At 41.9% G+C, this 20,027-nt stretch overlaps 1 protein-coding gene across 3 annotated transcripts in view; it reads right to left on the reverse strand.

Annotated features, from left to right (window-relative positions):
* TNS3 (tensin 3) overlaps nucleotides 1–20,027 on the reverse strand; it is a 200,270-nt gene that overhangs the window by 106,908 nt on the left and 73,335 nt on the right. For all 3 annotated transcript variants that reach the window (XM_072153124.1, XM_072153125.1, XM_072153126.1), the window contains exons 2-4: nucleotides 14,112–14,223; nucleotides 7,982–8,019; nucleotides 4,189–4,227 (exon numbers count right to left, since the gene is read on the reverse strand). In XM_072153124.1, the coding sequence (XP_072009225.1) occupies nucleotides 4,189–4,227; nucleotides 7,982–8,019; nucleotides 14,112–14,223 (189 nt within the window). The remainder of the gene's footprint in view (nucleotides 1–4,188; nucleotides 4,228–7,981; nucleotides 8,020–14,111; nucleotides 14,224–20,027) is intronic.

Genomic DNA, 20,027 nt, shown 5'->3' on the forward strand with positions numbered 1-20,027 from the left:
TAGTATACAGCACAGCCCCCAGTAGTATACAGCACAGCCCCCAGTAGTATACAGCACAGCCCCCAGTAGTATACAGCACTGCCCCCAGTAGTATACAGCACTGCCCCCAGTAGTATACAGCCCAGCCCAGCATTAAAAAAAAAAAAAAAAAAAAAAAAAAAACTTATATACTCACCCCGATGCTCCCCCGATGTCCGCGACGTCTTCTTTCTTCTGCCGGGCGCCGCCATTGATCTTCCCCGGCAGACGCCTAGTATGACGCGCCGCTGCTGACGTCATACTAGGCGCCGACCCGGGGAAAGACATGGCGGCGCCCAGCAGAAGACGGCGTGGAAGACTGAAGACAGCACAGCGCGGACATCTGGGCCAACGGAGGGTGAGTATGCGCCCCGATGCCTTTTTGAGGCTGCCGGCAGCTTTTTGAGGCTAGCACCGATCGCGGGTGTTACCGGTAAGCCTTTGCTGCAATATGCAGCAAAGACTTACCGGCTATGGAGAGGGCTCAGCCCGTGAGCCCTCTCCATGCACCGGGACCCGCCGTATAAGACGATTACCGGCGTATAAGACGACCCCAGAGAAGACAGAAGATTTTTCTGTCTTCAAAAGTCGTCTTATACGCCGGTATATACGGTAGGTTGGTGCCGGTGTCGGGCTGAGATGTCACAGTCCAGACCCGGCACTAACACCCGGGATCGGAAAAACTCTGTTCCTAGGTGTTTAACCCCTAACACGCCACGGTCAGATCCCCCCCGGGGATCCAATCCCACCTGCCACTGACCCGGGGTCCGACGAGTGCCCCGAGGCTCCCGGCTCCTGTTCTCGCCGGGTTCTGCCGTCCTGGCAGGACCCGGTGTAAGTAACTGAGCATGCTCAGCTACTTATACTATACACTGCAATACAAGTGTATTGGAGTGTAAAGGCTTGAACAAGCGATTGGATTATCGCTTGTTCAAGACAAAGGATGGAAAATGTAAAACCGTTAAAAAAAAAAAATCTAATTATTTTACAATAATAATTAAATAAATAAAGTAAAAGTCCCATAATCTCCCCTGTTACACATATAATGCAAATAAAGTATATAAAACAAAAAAAAGTATTTGGTATCACAATGAATCTAAATCAATATTGAACCTGCTCGGTGAACGACGTAAAAAAAAAAAACACACGAAAATCTTCCCATACTATACAATCTTTCATCAAACACCATCACAAAAAATGTTCTAAAAAGTGAGCAAAAAACCTACGTTCCCTAATATGAAATGACTGAACAGAAGAACTCTTTTCGCAAAAAATAAGCCCTCAACCAGATCTGACAACAGAAAAATACAGTTATGGCCCTGAAAAGTTGTCGATAGTAAAAGCAATGCGATTTTCTCCAATATTGGTTTTGCTCAGTAAAATTGAGCAAAGACAATAAAAACTATATAAATGAGGCATCACCGTAATCATAGTAAACCAGAGAATAAATATAAAATATTATTTTTACGTTACGGTGAGCGGGGGAAAAAAGTGCTAAAATTCTAAAATAAAAATTGATGATTTTGTTTGTGCCCACTTTGAAATAGTTAATAAAATCTCATGAATAATCTTAAGACCATCCCCCCCCCGAAATGAATTATCTATACATTGTATCTCAACATAATAAGCTCTCATATGTTCACATTACCGTATTTTCCGGACTATAAGGCGCACATAAAAGCCTAGGATTTCCTTAGAAATCCAAAGTGCGCCTTATAGTCCGGTGCGCCCTATGTATGGCGCAGGGCAGCGGACCCTACTTACATAGGTCCCCGCTACCGGAGACAGCAGATCTCCAGCGGGAACTGCAGACCACGCGGCACAAACAACTTCTGCCGCGTCGGTCTGCAGTTCCCACAGGAGATCTTCTGTCTCCGGTAGCGGGGACCCATGTAAGTATGGTCCGCTGCCATCCTCCCCCCTCAAAGGACCCCCTTCCCCGCTCACCTCTCTGGTCGCTCCGTCTCCGCTCTGCCACGCCCCTGGAACTTCGCCACGCCCCCGGCCACCCTGCGCCTTATAGTCCGATGTGCCTTATATATGGAATAATTCCATATATAAGGCACATAAGACTGATGCGCCTTATATTCCGGTGCGCCTAATTTAAAAAATTAAAATTAATAGCTTGTACAATGTGACAATACAAATCTGCTGTGAATAGCGCTGCTTTGATCCTATGCTCGGCTGTGCGCCCATACAGCAGTTTACCACCAAATATGGGGTATCAGTACACTCGGAAGAAATTGGGCATCAAACCTTGCAGAGTGTTTCATCATTTAATTTATTATAAAACTGTCAGTTTTGGCCTAAATTAATGTATTTTCCAAAAAAATTCAAAAGTTTCTAAATCGCAGGTCCATATTGTTTTAACCAATTTGAAACACTTAAAAGGTTAACAGACTCAATAGAAGTTGTTTTACATACGTTGAGGCGTGAACTTTTTATAGTGGGGTAATTTATGGGGTTTTACTATTATTTTGGCCTTTCAAAGTCACTTGAAAGCTCAGTTGTCCCTCAAAATGTAAGTTTTGGCAATTTTCATGAAAATGAGAAAAATCGCACCTAAAGTTCTGCACCTCATAACATACTAGAAAAATGACAGGACGCATAAAATATCATCTCAGCATAAAGCAGATATTCTGTAAATGTTAATTATCAAGCTTTTTGGGTAGTTTTACTTCCTGTCTGGAAAGCAGAACATTTTAAACTTTGTAAAAATTCTTCATTTTCCAACTTTTGTCAAATTTTCACTTTTTTTCCAGAACAAAACACAAAACTTATCACTTACATTTTAACAACTAACATTAAGTACAATGTGTCACGAGAAAACATTCTCAAAATCACCTGGATATGTTAAAGCGTTCCGAAGTTATAACCAATTATCGTGACACAGGGCAGATTTGAAAAATCGAGTCTGGTCATTGAGCTGAAAACTAGTGTCGGTGATAAGGGGTTAAGGAGTAAAATTAACAGACAATATTTTCTTTAGGCTTCCATTATTTTGAATGGCAAAAATATTGCTGCAGCTCACCTTATTTTTGCTCTTAACAAGATAACAGAATTAATTGTTGAACCCCACAAATTGTGGGGAGGCACTGGGCCCAATGCCGCCTCCGAAAACACTATTCTCAGGTCTATGGAGATCTATGTGTCACCTATCATAGTCATCTGATCTTTCTGTATGATGGACTGCACCACTAAAGCTCTCTACAGGGGAACAGCAGCTCCTACAGGTGCAATGATTCTCCTGTCACATTGCCAGAAATACATAGCTCAGCCTCACGGAGAATAGAGTATAAACACTATACGCCTAGCTAGCAATTGTTTCTCATGTTATTGACATACTGTCCAATGTAAAAATAAAAATCATCTTTATTTATATAGCGCCATTAGATTCCCCACAATTTTCCCTAAAATCACAGTATCGCAGCAACTTTTGCAGAGATTTGCCAAGATTACTTCCCTCAGAGAAAGGTTACATTCACACAACCGTTGTGGGACGTATATACGTCCCCCATAGGCAGGCAATGGGCACACGGAGTGGTACAGAGCGATGCGCACTGTACCAATCCGTACCGGTGAAAAGGAAGTACACGGCCTATGTTTCACCGTATTACGGCACCATGTATCTCTATGGAGAGGGGCGAGCAGAACTCACCCCCTCCTCCTAAACTGTGCGCCGATGTGTGCCCGTTCGTGTGAATGCAGCCAAACCTTAAGATCATAAGAGAAATGCTGCAATACTGCTAATATAATAGTACATTAGATATGTGTTTGCGGGGGTTTCCTCCGGGTCCTCTGGTGTCCTCCCATACTCCAAAACATACTAGTAGGTTGATTAGATTGTGAGCCCCATTGGAGACAGGGACCGATTTGGCAAACTCTGTGTAGCACTCTGTAATCTATGTGCGCTATATAGAAAAAGGAATTATTATTATGTTTAAAAATTCGTAATAAGACTAAACAGTGGATGAAGGGGCAACAAAGCCAGAAAAAGGCTAAGCCGGCTGCACACTTGTACTTTTATGCTGATTTCCACATGCATTGTTTTTTTATGCTACACAGAATTGGTTTGGGAGATATTTATATTGGGTTATATTTTCTAAAAATATTTATAAACATATGGTCAATATTGTCATTTTAGTATACAATATTAAAATATAAACTTACCAACTCATAATTTACAGCAAGAGAACATGGAGTCACCACCTGAGCAAAAAATAAAATTTTAGGCGAGGTGAAAAAAAATCACAACAGATCAGTGACCTAAATAAGTATTAGAACAATCTGCTCTTTTGACTTCACATCTGCATGGAACATACAAGAGAATGATTAAAGCGGGCTATTTTATAAGGGTTTTGGATTGCCTGCCTCCATTCATGTAATGCAACAGCGCCCAGAGGGTCAGGTTACCACTTCCTTTCCTCGTAAGAACCCATGTCATGTAACACGATACACTCAATGCTATTTATTCTAAATTATTTTGCCTTATGTGAACAATCATCCTCGGCTTACCAAAACCACTGGCTCCGGTACAGCTAGGATCTGGAATCAATCCACAGCACCTCACTCTGACTAGAAACAGATGTCTGTCTAGCCTGCCTGCTTCAGGGTAAGAAAAAAACAGAAAGGCGGCTGTGTATGTCACTGCACGGACCACAATTGTGTGTGGTGAGGAATGAAAGTGGAGCCACATTGGCCCTTACTCCTAAATAGAAGAAGTAATGAAGCAGGGCAATGGGGATTATACTTATCTCTTACAATGCAGGCTATAATCTTTTGTTTACCTGGAACTAGATAAGCCATGGCTAGTAAAAGTACAACCCAACTTCTAGACCCAATACTTTTTACGTGTTGAGAGAAATCTTAAATGCTCTGGAACAGATTTTTTTTTTACCTAATATAGGTTTTGGACTTGGCTGCTGATAACCATTAGAAGATAAAAAAAAAATAATTCTCACAGGGTTAGGAAATTAAAGGGGTATTCCAATATTGTGCATTGTTTGAATAATACAAAGTTATCCAATTTTCCAATATACTTTCTGTATCAATTCCTCACCATTTTCTACATCTCTGCTTGTGGTCATATTATAGAAAGCTCCTGTGTTTACTTCCGGTGGACAAAAATCTGACCATAGAAAGATAAAATACCATGCACTACTACATTCTGTCTATTCAACATGTGTTTATTGTATGAGATATATTAAAAATAAATTGTGATGCATTACCGTATATACTCGAGTATAAGCTGACCCGAGTATAAGCCGAGACCCCTAATTTTACCACCAAAAACCACAAATTACACACATTCAGCTAGAATTTAATGCTGCTCACAGATAATAGAAATCTGCACTAGGAATATGCCAACAACCTGATGCACATTCATAGCAGTAATATAAGCATTTTTAGTAGTAGTCTAAGGACACACAACTGATAGTAGACTGTTCTTTAACGACCTTAATGACCGCCAAATCGGGATTCTACAGCGGTCATTAAGGGTACTTCTTCTGACGCCTTTCTACGGCTGTGCGTCAGAAGAAGATTTTGGGACATTGGGTTAGGTTGGTGCCGGTGTCGGGCTGTGATATCACAGTCCAGACCCAGCACTAACACCCGGGATTGGAAAAACTCTGATTCCGGGTGTTTAACCCCCTTACACGCCGCAGTCAAGCATGACCGCGGCGTGTAAGCGTGTCCCACGGGGATGCAATCCCTCCTGCCACTGACCTGGGGTCCGACGAGTGCCCCGAGGCTCCCGGCTCATGTTCTCGCCGGGTTCTGCCGTCCTGGCAGGACCCGGTGTAAGTAACTGAGCATGCTCAGCACAGATTATCGCTTGTTCAAGCCAAAGTATGGAAAATGTAAAAAAGTTAAAAAAGTTACAATAATAATTAAATAAAATAAAAGTCCCATAATCTCCCGTTACACATAAAATGCGAATAAAGTATATAAAACAAAAAAAGTACATATTTGGTATCACCGCGTCCGTAATAATCTGTACAATGAATCTAAATCAATATTGAACCTGCTCGGTGAACGACGTAAAAAAAAAAAAAACACTTCCCATACTATACAATCTTTCATCAAACACCATCACAAAAAATGTTCTAAAAAGTGATAAAAAAGCTACGTTCCCTAATATGAAATGACTGAACAGAACAACTCTTTTCGCAAAAAATAGAAAAATACAGAAGTTATGGCCCTGAAAAGTTGTCGATAGTAAAAACAATGCGATTTTCTCCAATATTAGTTTTTCTCAGTAAAATTGAGCAAAGACAATAAAAACTATATAAATGAGGTATCACCTTAATCATAGTAAACCAGAGAATAAAGATAAAATATTATTTTTACGTTACGGTGAGCGGGGGAAAAAAGTGCTAAAATTCTAAAATGAAAATTGATGATTTTGTTTGTGCCCCCTTTGAAATAGTTAATAAAATCTCATGAATAATCTTAAAACCCCCCAAAATGAATTATCTATACATTGTATCTCAACAATAGCCAGCCCCCTATAATATACAGCCAGCCCAGCTTGCCCCCAGTTGTATACAGGCTGCCCCCAGTAGTATACAGCCAGTCCAGCTTGCCCCCAGTAGTATGCGGCCTGCCCCCAGTAGTATGCGGCCTGCCCCCAGTAGTATGCGGCCTGCCCCCAGTAGTATGCGGCCTGCCCCCAGTAGTATGCGGCCTGCCCCCAGTAGTATGCGGCCTGCCCCCAGTAGTATGCGGCCTGCCCCCAGTAGTATACGGCCTGCCCAAAATTTAAAAAAAAAACAAAAAAAAAACTTATATAGTCACCCTCCGATGGCCCCGATGCGCAGCCCTGCTCCCCCGATGTCCGCGCGGGTCGTCTTCTGGCTTCCCGGCTCCTCTTCTGTCACATCGTGAGAACAATGGCGGCGCCCAGCACGATCTTACAGAAGAGGAGCCGGGAAGCCAGAAGACGAGCCGCGCGGACATCGGGGGAGCAGCGCTGCACATTGGGGCCACCGGAGGATGAGTATATAAGTTTATTATTTTTTAAGCCCATTGACTTAAGTATTGACTCATGTATAAGCTGATATATGTGCTGAAAAACTCGGCTTATACACGAGTATATACAGTATATAAAAACCAAATTAGTTGCAAATTATATCAATATTGCCGCATAAGATCTTACCTGAACATGCATCTGTAACAATGTGGAAACCTGAATAAAGCCTGTATATTTTAAAATTTGGGCATGCACAAGATAGACTTGATAACTGGACGAACCAGACCAGGATTAGGATACACTATATGGCACATTTTATGCTGAAGATTCATGTGCTATATAGTGTATCCTTATCCTGGTCTGGTTCGTCCAGTTATCAAGTCTATCTTGTGCATGCCCAAATTTTAAAATATACAGGCTTTATTCAGGTTTCCACATTGTTACAGTTGTATATTCATGTATGAGCCATGTATGATCTTATGTGGCAATATTGATATAATTTGCAACCAATAAACACATGTTGAATAGACATCATTTAGCAGTAGTGCATGGTATTTTATCTTTCTAGTGCCTTTATATATACCGAGTGACAAATGGTAAAACCATAGCACAATTCCCGTATAGGGGGTAATCCAACAGGTATAGTGTGGTCCAATATATATTTTCTGACCATGGTCACACAGGTGCACGGCTGGTTAGTGTTATAGAGATTAATCAGAGCTGTGTGATATAACAAGCCGTGCACCTGTGTGACCATGGCCAGATTTCTGTCCACTAGAAGTAAACAGAGAAACTTTCAATAGAATGACAGCAAGCAGAGATATAGAAAACAGAATTGATACAGAAAGTATATTGAAAAATTCTATTGATTATTCAACTAACAACATTTATTTGCGGAAATGGCAATCCCCCTTTAAACTTTATTCAAATGTGGATGGAGTTGTATAATAAGACATTTCAAAGTCAAGCTATGCAAATAAATAAGCTTACCTTTCCTTCACATGTTTTGTGACAGACAATCTTGCACACTGAAAAGAAAAGCAATATGAATGCATAGAAATATTTATATATTATATTTAATGTTAATAACTCTCAAAGTTCAGTTATTAGCTGTGCAATAGAAGAAACAAGTTTACTTTGGCATATCTTGTTGCAGCCCTCCTTTGTAAGAATACGTTTGGCAGATTCCAGACGTGTCCTCATAAAGGAAGTCTAGGACAGTTCAGCCCCTCTCCCTTAAGCGGAGGAGTCTTTAGATGTTTAAAGTACAACAGTAAAGTATAAAATCTCTGCACTAAGCATAAATAAGCAATTCTGCAATTTACTAGAATTAGCTATCTGCAGCTGTTAAGCATGTTTTGCTTTCTGGCTGCAATGGGAAACTGTATACAACATCTAGAGAGTACAGGAGGCTTGATGAGAGTGGATGTAGGACCAGTAGTGATGTCACAGGCATGTGACTCATCACATGCTTCAGGTCATTCAATGACAAATATCCTGTCCTGTTATGACTTCATTGCCCCGATGTCACAACCTGAAAGTGTTAGAGATCTATCAGAAACAGCTGAATATTATGAATAGAGATGAGCGAGCACTAAAATGCTCGGGTACTCGTTATTCGAGACAAACTTTTCCCGATGCTCGAGTGCTCGTCTCGAATAACGAGCCCCATTGAAGTCAATGGGAGACTCGAGCATTTTTCAAGGGGACCAAGGCTCTGCACAGGGAAGCTTGGCCAAACACCTGGGAACCTCAGAAAAGGATGGAAACACCACAGAAATGGACAGGAAACAGCAGGGGCAGCATGCATGGATGCCTCTGAGGCTGCTTAAATGCACCATTATGCCAAAATTATGGGCAACAGCATGGCCATGACAGAGTGACAGAATGAAGCTAGATAGCATCTAAAACATCCAATAATTGACCCTGACACTATAGGGGACGGCATGCAGAGGCAGCGGCAGCAGCGGCAGGCTAGAGAGTGGCATGGCGACATACCCTAAATGGACTCAGGCTTCAAACCAATGGGTGGCAGAGAGGAACCAAAGGAGGTGAGCAAGAAGCGCTCAAATAATATCGGTACATGATAAAAGTTTGCCAGTATATTTTGTGGATTACACAGCAGGGTGGCGACAAAGTTAACATGGAAGCCATGAAAACAACCCAAAAATCTGCCTGACACAGCTCGTTTGATAAGGGGACCATGTATGGAGGCAGTGAACTAGTAGTAGATTAAAGGTGCTGCAGTTAAAACTATGTTAGTTGGATCTTGGCATGGAGCTGGCGCTCCGCTGCCAGGCGAGCTTTCGCCAATCCAAGCCCCTGTCTCTAGGCTACTCCCCAAACAGCACTTCTAAGAACCTTTTGTATAAGATCAAGTGTAGTAGCGTTCTTATAAGTGTAGGATATGGCGGGTGAGGGAATGTAAACAGATGAGCAAGAAGCGCTGAAATAATATCGGTAAATGATAAAAGTTTGCCAGTATATTTTGTGGATTACACAGCAGGGTGGCGACAAAGTTAACAAGTTTGATGTGGAATGCCCTGTAATAGCTCTTGGGCGGTGTGCCTTTTATCGCCTAGGCTCAGCAGTTTGAGCACCGCCTGCTGTCGCTTAGCGACGGCACTGCTGCTGTGCCTAGAGCTACCGACTGATGGCGCCATGGCCACGGATGGTAATTCGGAGGAGGTGGAGGAGGGGTGGGAGGAGGAGGAGGTATAGTAGGCCTTTGAGACCTGGACCGAGGTAGGCCCCGCAATCCTCTGCGTCGGCAGTATATAACCAGCCCCAGGGTCAGACTCGGTCCCAGCCTGCACCAAGTTAAGTGTAGTAGCGTTCTTATAAGTTTGGGATATGGCGGGTGAGGGGAATGTAAACAGATGCGCAAGAAGCGCTGAAATAATATCCGTAAATGGTAAAAGTTTGCCAGTATATTTTGTGGATAACACAGCAGGGTGGCGACAAAGTTAACAACTTTGATGTGGAATCCATGAAAACAACCCAAATTTCTGCCTGACACACCTCGTTTGAAAAGGGGACGATGTATGGAGGCAGCTATATGGACGACTTTTGGAGGTAGCAATGGAGACAACGTGTGGAGGTTGCTATGGAGACAATTTAATTTGGATAGTGCCTGTATGTGGCAGTCCAAAAAAGTTTTCAAACCAGAGAAGCAGGTAGGTGGCCCTCCAGAAAAATGAAATAGATTGAGTGCCTGTATGTGGCAGTCCAAAAAAGTTTTCAAACCAGAGGAGCAGGTAGGTGGCCCTCCAGAAAAATTGAATAGATTGAGTGCCTGTATGTGGCACTCCCAAAAATTGTTTAAAACAGAGGACCGGGTAGGTGGCCCTCCAGAAAAATTAAATGCATAAAGTACTATAGCTAGAGCCAGTGGGCCCTGTCAAAAAATAGCCAGTTTCCTCTGCTTTAGTGTACAAAGAGGAGGAGAAGGAGGAAAATGAGGAGGAGGAGGAGTGCATAAATTATTCAGGTTGAGCTTCCTTCACCTGGTGGAGATTGGAAATTATGAGAAATCCAGGCTTTATTCATCTTAATAAGCGTCAGCCTGTCAGCGCTGTCAGTCAACAGGCGTGTACGCTTATCGGTGATGATGCCACCAGCTGCACTGAAAACCCGCTCGGACAACACGCTAGCGGCAGGGCAGGCAAGAACCTCCAAGGCGTACAGCGCCAGTTCGTGCCACATGTCCAGCTTTGAAACCCAGTAGTTGTAGGGAGCTGTGTGATCATTTAGGACGATGGTATGGTCAGCTACGTACTCCCTCACCATCTTTCTGTAAAGATCAGCCCTACTCTGCCGAGACTGGGGACAGGTGACAGTGTCTTGCTGGGGTGACATAAAGCTGACAAAAGCCTTGTAAAGCGTACCCTTGCCAGTGCTGGACAAGCTGCCTGCTCGCCTACTCTCCCTCGCTACTTGTCCCGCAGAACTACGCACTCTGCCGCTAGCGCTGTCAGAAGGGAAATAGTGTTTCAGCTTGTGCACCAGGGCCTGCTGGTATTCATGCATTCTCACACTCCTTTCCTCTCCAGGGATGAGATTTTGCTTGTACCGTGGGTCCAGGAGAGTGAATACCCAGTAATCGGTGCTGGAATAAATTCTTTGAACGCGAGGGTCACGGGATAGGCAGCCTAGCATGAAATCTGCCATATGCGCCAGAGTACCAACGCGGAAGAATTCACTCCCCTCACTGGCCTGACTGTCCATTTCCTCCTCCTCCAACTCCTCCAACTCCTCTTCTTCTGCCCATACACGCTGAACAGTGAAGGACTGAACAATGGTCCCCTCTCGTGTCTCGCCAACATTCTCCAACATTCTCCTCCTCTTCCTCCTCATCCTCCTCCGATACTTCAACAACAACAACTTCACCACTGTCTGACAACCGTGTCTCCTCATCGTCGGACACCTCTTTACACACTTCTTCCACTACGTCAAGAAGGTCATCATCACCCACAGACTGCGACTGGTGGAAAACCTGAGCATCGGAAAATTGCTCAGCAGCAACCGGACAAGTGGTTTGTGACTGTGGGAAGGGTCCAGAAAACAGTTCCTTAGAGTATGCCGGTTCAAATGCCAAATTTTCCTGGGAGGGGGCAGACTGGGGGGGAGGAGGCCGAGGTGCAGGAGCTGGAGGAGTGCCGATTTCGGTGACATGGGTGGACTGCGTGGAAGACTGACTGGTGGACAAATTGCTCGAAGCATTGTCGGCAATCCACGACATCACCTGTTCGCACTGTTCTGGCCTCAACAGTGCTCTACCACGAGTCCCAGTAACTTCAGACATGAACCTAGGGAGTGTAACTCTGCGGCGTTCCCCTGCTCCCTCATCAGCAGGTGGTGTCTCACCCCGCCCAGGACCACGGCCTCTGACCCCTGCAGTAGTTGGACGCCCACGTCCCCGCCCTCGTCCTCTACCCCTAGCCCTCGGGTTAAACATTTTGAAAATGAAAGTTATAACTTTAATTTTTTTTTACTTTTTTTTGTGTTTTTTAGTTTTTAAAACCAAACGATGCTATCCTATTGCTATGGCTATTTTCTAGCCAAGTATGAAAGCACACTGCTATGCCAGATGAGATGACGCTGAGTTATGAAAAAATGAACGTAAAATAAAAAGGAAATGGCAGACTGTGCCTAATTGAAATCCAACCCCTAATAAATTTTCCCACTTCGGTCTTTGCGATGGATATGTGCGTCACTAAGCGCTAAACACAAAGGTCGCAAGTCTCACTACAAATTCCTCACAATTTGGTAGTAGATGCACTGCAGCAAGGACAGCCACCAGCAGATCAACCAGAAATAAAATATATATAACGCTATTGTAGGCGTAAGTAAGCCGTTTGGATTCTCCTATGGCTATTTTCTAGCCAAGTATGAAAGCACACTGCTATGCCAGATGAGATGACGCTGAGTTATTAAAAAAATAAACGTAAAATAAAAAAGAAACTGGCAGACTGTGCCTAATTGAAATCAAACCCCTAATAAATTTTCCCACTTCGGTCTTTGCGATGGATATGTGCGTCACTAAGCGCTAAACACAACGGTCGCAAGTCTCACTACAAATTCCTCACAATTTGGTAGTAGATGCACTGCAGCAAGGACAGCCACCAGCAGATCAACCAGAAATAAAATATATATAACGCTATTGTAGGCGTAAGTAAGCCGTTTGGATTCTCCTATGGCTATTTTCTAGCCAAGTATGAAAGCACACTGCTATGCCAGATGAGATGACGCTGAGTTATTAAAAAAATAAACGTAAAATAAAAAGAAACTGGCAGACTGTGCCTAATTGAAATCAAACCCCTAATAAATTTTCCCACTTCGGTCTTTGCGATGGATATGTGCGTCACTAAGTGCTAAACACAAAGGTCGCAAGTCTCACTACAAATTCCTCACAATTTGGTAGTAGATGCACTGCAGCAAGGACAGCCACCAGCAGATCAACCAGAAATAAAATATATATAACGCTATTGTAGGCGTAAGTAAGCCGTTTGGATTCTCCTATGGCTATTTTCTAGCCAAGTATGAAAGCACACTGCTATGCCAGATGAGATGACGCTGAGTTATGAAAAAATAAACGTAAAATAAAAAGTAAATGGCAGAATGTGCCTAATTGAAATCAAACCCCTAATAAATTTTCCCACTTTGGTGTTTGAGGTGGATATGTGTGTCACTAAGAGCTAAACACAACGGTAGCAAGTCCCCCTGCAAATTCCTCACAATATGGTACTAGCTGCAAATAAAAAAAAAAAAAGTATAACGTTATTGTAGCCCTAAGAAGGGCTGTTGGGTTCTTGTAGAATCACTCCTGCCTAACACTATTCTAATTGAAAAGCCTAACGCTTTCCCTGACTAGCAGCAGCTCTCTCCCTAGCGGCATCCAGACACAGAATGATCCGAGCAGCGCAGGCAGGGGCTAGTCTATTCCAGGGTCACCTGATCTGGCCAGCCAACCACTGCTATCGACGTGTAAGGGTACCACGTCATGCTGGGTGGAGTGCAGAGTCTCCTGGCTTGTGATTGGCTCCGTTTCTGGCCGCCAAAAAGCAAAACGGCAGGAGCTGCCATTTTCTCGAGCGGGCGAAGTATTCGTCCGAGCAACGAGCAGTTTCGAGTACGCTAATGCTCGAACGAGTATCAAGCTCGGACGAGTATGTTCGCTCATCTCTAATTATGAATTAAATGACCAACAGCAAGCAAGGATAATAAAAATTATAAGAAACGGAGCACAAAAAGAGCATTAGCAGATTTTAAAGATTTTAGACCTTTTGACAACTTTGAGGTCAATGTCTTTTATTACATTTTGATTGTATCTATTTATTGTATAAGAACAAATATCAGATAAAATAATTACATTTAATACTGGTGAACATTCACCAACTCCATAGTGAAGTTGTTGTCCCAGGAGAGTTATACTTAGATTCTTCACTTGTTTATTGAATATTCTGCACAATTTCACATGCATACAAGTCTGTTCACTACTTTTGCATTGTGTTTCATTAACAGATCTGTTCAATCATTTGTAACATACAGGTCTATGCACACAAAAGATCAATGGTTCAATCCAAAAAATTTAATAATATACTGATAAGTAACCCGATACCTCGGCATGATATTCCCTGGTCACTCACAAGCTGCTTGCAAACTGAACAAGGCTTTGACTTCCTGAAATATTTCTGCTTAAAGGTGTGAGAGCTGGAAGCAATATCTTCTGGCTGGAAGACAAGAAAAGACCATAAAACAATAGTTAATATGTTGCTGATTTCCACTGGGGTTGCACAACATATACATAATAGCGAATCAAAAAGTTACAAAAATTTTGTTGTGGAGTAATATGTCAAAGACGTATAGCAAACATTGGGGAGATACACTGAAAACCGTGCCAGAATTCTGTCGTAATTTGCAGCAAAACTCCATCATGTTCTCCACCATCTACCATCTAAGTCAAGCTGATAAGCCAGGGACACTAAGGCCCTGTGCACACGCCCACACTTTGCGCAATTTGCAGCCACATCGCGTCCTGCATAGAGGTCTATGACCCCTGCTTCACTTACCCGGTCCAGAGAGTTCTCCGAGTGCATTTTCCGATAATAATGCACTCTGCCGAAATTCATTAAGATTGTGCGCCCAATATCCTGCATGTGTTGCTTCCCTGCTCAGGTCCGCAGGAGTTCACTTTCTATCTGGTTCATTTAAGTGCATTGTCATGTGACACAATTTGAAAGTTAAAACCCGCGCTCAGTCCGAATCAGTCGAATCGTCCAGCCCCACCGATTTCTGTTGCATGAAATCCAGTGCAGCTGCACCAAAATCTGATTGCGTGCAACACAATCCCTGCACAGACATCTGTTAAATACAGATTAAATACAGACTGTCGAAAGTGCGATCTGCTACCCTTAGTAAATAAGCCCTAGTTTCTCACCGAACCATGACCAAGGTGGGCTCTTTGCTTTCAATCAAGAAAAGTACCCGGCTGTCAGCTTGCTCGGGCTATGGCGAGCATATGTTAGTGTGCATGAGGAGTCACTCATGGATCCAGGCACAGTGACTGTGGTAATCTTTTTGATATCTATAGTGTTCTTCCTTCTAAAATCAACGTTTAAAGTTAAGCTAATTAGACTTGCAATGTAGAAAACAGATTGCCTGACAGCTCCCCCAAATGGAGTCAGCTCACACCTCATCCTGTTCTCTCACAGTCACACAGTCCAAACAGCTGTACATCTATTCAGGTAGGAGAGGCTAAAACTTCATCATTATGACTTTCAGGAGCACAGACCCCCTTTTCAGTTATTTTTTTTCTGAGACACAGTGAAATGCCCTATTCTGACCCTTACGAATATGAAGCCCAAAAGAAAAGTTCAATTAAGTGACAACTGAAAGAGTTCTTTATGAGGAGCTGGGCCCCCTGGTTAGAAACCCTTTAGGAGTTTGGACTACACATGAATTCCAATACTGCAAAGGCCATGGCAAGAAATGTCAGTACAATAGGCTGAGATATTCCCCTGCCTCAAGGGAAAAAAATAGATTTTTCCTTTAGTTTCAGGAAATCTGAAAAGTTAGTGATATGGAGAACTAATGACTAACTATACAACTATAGGATTTAGTACCATGAAATCACTGTGACTATGGGCAGTTGTAATACAGACATTAAAATGTAGCAATAAATCCTTCACCTCTTAGAACCTGCTACTCAGAACAAAGCCTGGTTATAAAGTAGTCTGTTCAAGGACATACAGAAAAGATGTCAGCCCAAACAATCATGGGAAAAAACTACAATCAGAAAATTAAAAATGAATGCATTTGGTTGTATTGATTTTTATGAGGAAAAACTGAAAACTGACCTTTTGAAGAAAAAAAAAGAACAAAACATGCTCCACATGAAGGCAACGTGATATTAAGGAAACAATAGAGCTATTTATAACAGGGGGACCTTCTGGATCCACCATATCATTTATATGTAATATGCAAATTATGATTTACTGTCTGTAGTTGTGACATAGGGCATGACATAACATGACATGACAGACTATTCTTGACCAGCAACAGTCAAATCTAGTTGGTTTCACAGATATTCAATAGGTGGCCCTCAAGCAAACAAAAACTTTTCTTAGGGCAGTAAAATTTATAATTTACATTTTTTATGGCTAATATTTTTTCTTCAGTGAATAGGTGACAAACTTACATATTTTCCAAGCTTAATATCATGTTTTCTCATTTAATGTAAAAGAGAATATTTTCTAAGATCTATATGAAATTCACTATAACATACTGGCCTCCCATAAAATATTATTTATTTCATGAATTTTACAGAAGATGAACATGAGCAGTCCCTCACTTCAGTTTCACCCTAGATCAGTACTATGGCTTCTAAAAATAGAACAATTTATATAATCAAAGATCAAATTATGTCTTAATCCTATAAATTACCAGAACAGAAACTTTCTTATGTATGGAATAGCTGCACAATACGCCTTAAAGAAAAGAGCATACATAAGTACATAATAAATAGTGCAGATGATGAGAATAATCTTTATTAAAGTATATTACAAAGAAATATGTTCATATGTCCTTACTGCTCCCTGCCTTTCTTCCTTATCTCTCTGTGGTGTGAAGTCAGAAGGTTTTCAGAGGCACTACTCAATACATGAGAAAGAAGGAGCAGAATAACGTGTACTTTTATCTCCTGCACTACACATTTCTCACATTTCTCAAATTAAAAAAAAATAGCTTCAAAAGGATTAGTTACTTTTAAACTGTCCAAGATGCAAATGATAAATATATACATAAAAATATCTAAACCTTTGCATACTAGGGACCATATGGCAGATTTATAGTTTTCACTGTACACAATATTGTAAAGCAATGATGTTGTTATCCAGATCCAGCTTACAGGTCTGTGCTCAGCACCACGGACAACATGTCAAATACCTGTGCATTACAGGGTACATTCACTATTGTTGTTGTTGTTGCAGTTTTCTGTGATATTGTACATCTGATAGCAGAAAGTTTTTTTGCATTCCAATTGGTAAACTGTGCCCTCTAATATGGTGCCAGTGTTCCCCCATTACTTGTTTGGATTTATTTTGATTATACTGTTATTCTGCCATTTTCTCTTTCGTTTCTGTAGGTTTTCTGTTGTTCCAATGAGTTTTTCCCCCTATTTTTCTTATTTACAAATACAAGGTACTCTCCCAGTATAAAAGATAAATATTGAAACATGCCTCTAACAGAACTCTTTTTTTTTCTTAACTCATTTTTATTGATATAATACTAGCATTTATACAGTACACTGCTAAAGTAATGGGTAGGCATGTAAAAAATGATGCAACAAGAATATAGCTTTAAAAAAATGGTTAAGTTTATTCTATAGCCAGCAAAAAAACCATAACAAACAGCTAATGTCATTGACAACTGTCTCCTGTAATTGGTTGCAGTGTTTAGAGGACATGTACCACTAGGATGAAGGATTGTAAAATAAGCACACTGGCATATTGGTGTGTGTTCCCTTTGGCAGGTTCCGCTCTTATACCCTGGTTTTAACAAAAAAGGATTTTAAAAATATGCTGATGAGTCTGAGGGGCTCCATGCTCATTTGAATAATTCTGAAATTATTATTATTATTTTTTTTTAAACAAAGACAGGACGCTTAAATAAGAGCAGATCCTGCCATAGGGGGTACATACCATACCAGTGCTTGGTTTAAAATACTTCATCCTGGTGGTAAATGTCCTTTAAGTGTTTATATGGGGAGAGAACGGTCATTCTTCACAAAAAAATGTATATATTTTTCAAAGAAATTAGTCATACATAAAGGTTAGAACTTTTCCCACAAAGGTCTTATTTAGTGCATACAAGTCATTAAAGTGAACCAGTCATCAGGCTCCCCCATGTCCCCATAGAGAATAGTGTACACATTGCCAAAGAGTTCTTATAGTAAAAATGGCTGACCTTTTAGTATATTTAGGCGACACAGACAGTTCTCTAACTGAGGTAATGAGTATCCTTGGGAATTTTGGAAAATACTCAGGGTTCCACATCAACTGGGACAAGTCAGTGTTACTACCCCTGGATCCTATTCCGGGTGACCATAGGTCCTATACAGTTGGCATCAAAAATTAAATATCTGGGAGTGGTGGTAACCTAGAACTCTTACTCTCCCGCTCAATGGCCAAAATTAACACATGGTGTAAACTCCCTTTGTCACCAGTAGGAAGAGGAAACCTGATTAAGATGGTTCTGATGCCGCAGCTCTTGTATGTCCTACATAACGCTCCAATATGGATAGCACAGACCTACATTCATAGGATACAAGGGATGTTTCGCAAGCTAATATGGAAGAGTCAACAAGCACGTATCAGTGTGGAAACGCTACAAAGAGGCAAAATGGAAGGGGGCCTAGCGATCCCTAATCCCTGGTTATACTTTTTGGCTTCTCAGGTCCAGCATTTTGTAGGGTGGGGTAAGAAAGAGGAGGTTAACGCTGCGGGCAGTCTAATTAAAGGATGGACGGGGTTCCCAACCCCTGTACATGCCTTGGAAGCGGAATTTGGAGTGAGACCACTTAGTAGGAAACCAACGGTGTTACTTATGTGGAAGGTATGGTGTAAGGTGAAGGACATTTTTGGTACAGCCAAATTCACTCCTAATAATCCTTTATGGAGAAACCCGGCTTTGCCAGAGATTTTTAGATTGGAAGGATTCTCTCCCTGGGAGGAAAAGGGGATCCTTACTTTGGAGGATTTATGTACCGATGGGGTGTGCAAAACATTTGAGGACCTTAGTACACCTATGAGCTCCCCCGCTCCTGGTTCTTTCAATATCTGCAACTAAGCCATGCCTATGACACCCAACACAGATTGACGCCAATTACAGTAGGGCTCTGAATAGGGCTTTGTTATCTACTTCTACTAAAGGGTTAATTTCCTTCTATAACACAGTATTATTAAACAAAAAATTGGAAAATATTCCAGTGAAATGCCGGGCTAAGTGGGAGAGAGATATTGGACCTATTCTAGATGAACAGTGGTCTGACTGCCTGGAGATTGTACCAACTCTGTCTTCAAGTGAGCCTTACAGAATGTCACATTTACTCATGCTGCATAGAGCTTATAGGTCGCCACAATTGTTATGTAAAATAGGCGTCCGTGGGGACTCATCCTGCCCCAGGTGTGGGGTTGAAGAGGCGAGTATTCTATATAGGCGAGTATTCTATAGCCAAATTTGAAAAAATATGGGGGAAATGGATGGATGTACCAGGACTGCCATCACAATCCTTGCTCCAACTCAGAGCGAGTCTGCAATACCAACTGTCTTTAGCCACATAAGTGGGAACTTGGAACGAAGTGCCTCTGGGCATACTAGCCTAGTCCTCGGGAGCTGACTCTGGGGTGGGAGGGGGGCTGGGGGGGTTTCTTGGTCATTGTGATTCCTTGTAAAACATTGATCCAAATACTGTCAGAATTTTCTTGATACAGTTTTTATTGAAAATAAATTAAGGTTGTTTGTAAAAAAAAAGTGTAATACGGTGACTATTTCCTACATGTAACCTTGTCAATAGAGCTGTAATGCGTGACCAATGGTTTATTTGCGTTTATAAAAATCAAATAAAAATTATTTGATTTAAAAATAAATGGCTTTTTCCGAAAAAAAATGATAGTCAAGTTCAAAGTTTACTTTTCTATATGCAGATCTTTGTCCCTAGTCCCATGGGGGTGCCGCTTGAGGAATAGTCCCCCCCCCAACCCTCGGGAAACTTCTCCATTCTTGCATTGATTTCAAATTAAGCCACCCCCCCAGACATTATACATGTCTGCCCCACTCCTCACTGGCCACTCCCATGGGACTAGAGACAAAGCTGTGCATTCAGAAAGGTAAACTTTGATCTGACTTATCTGTTTCTTGGAAAAAGACACTTTTACTATAAAAACTCTTTGGCAATGTGCACGTGAGGACATGGGGGAGCCAGAAAACGGGCTCCCGATGACAAATTCCCTTTAACAATTAGTATGTTGCAATTTTA

This window comes from Engystomops pustulosus, chromosome 5, assembly GCF_040894005.1.
Source record: "Engystomops pustulosus chromosome 5, aEngPut4.maternal, whole genome shotgun sequence".
Taxonomy (NCBI): Eukaryota; Metazoa; Chordata; class Amphibia; order Anura; family Leptodactylidae; genus Engystomops; species Engystomops pustulosus.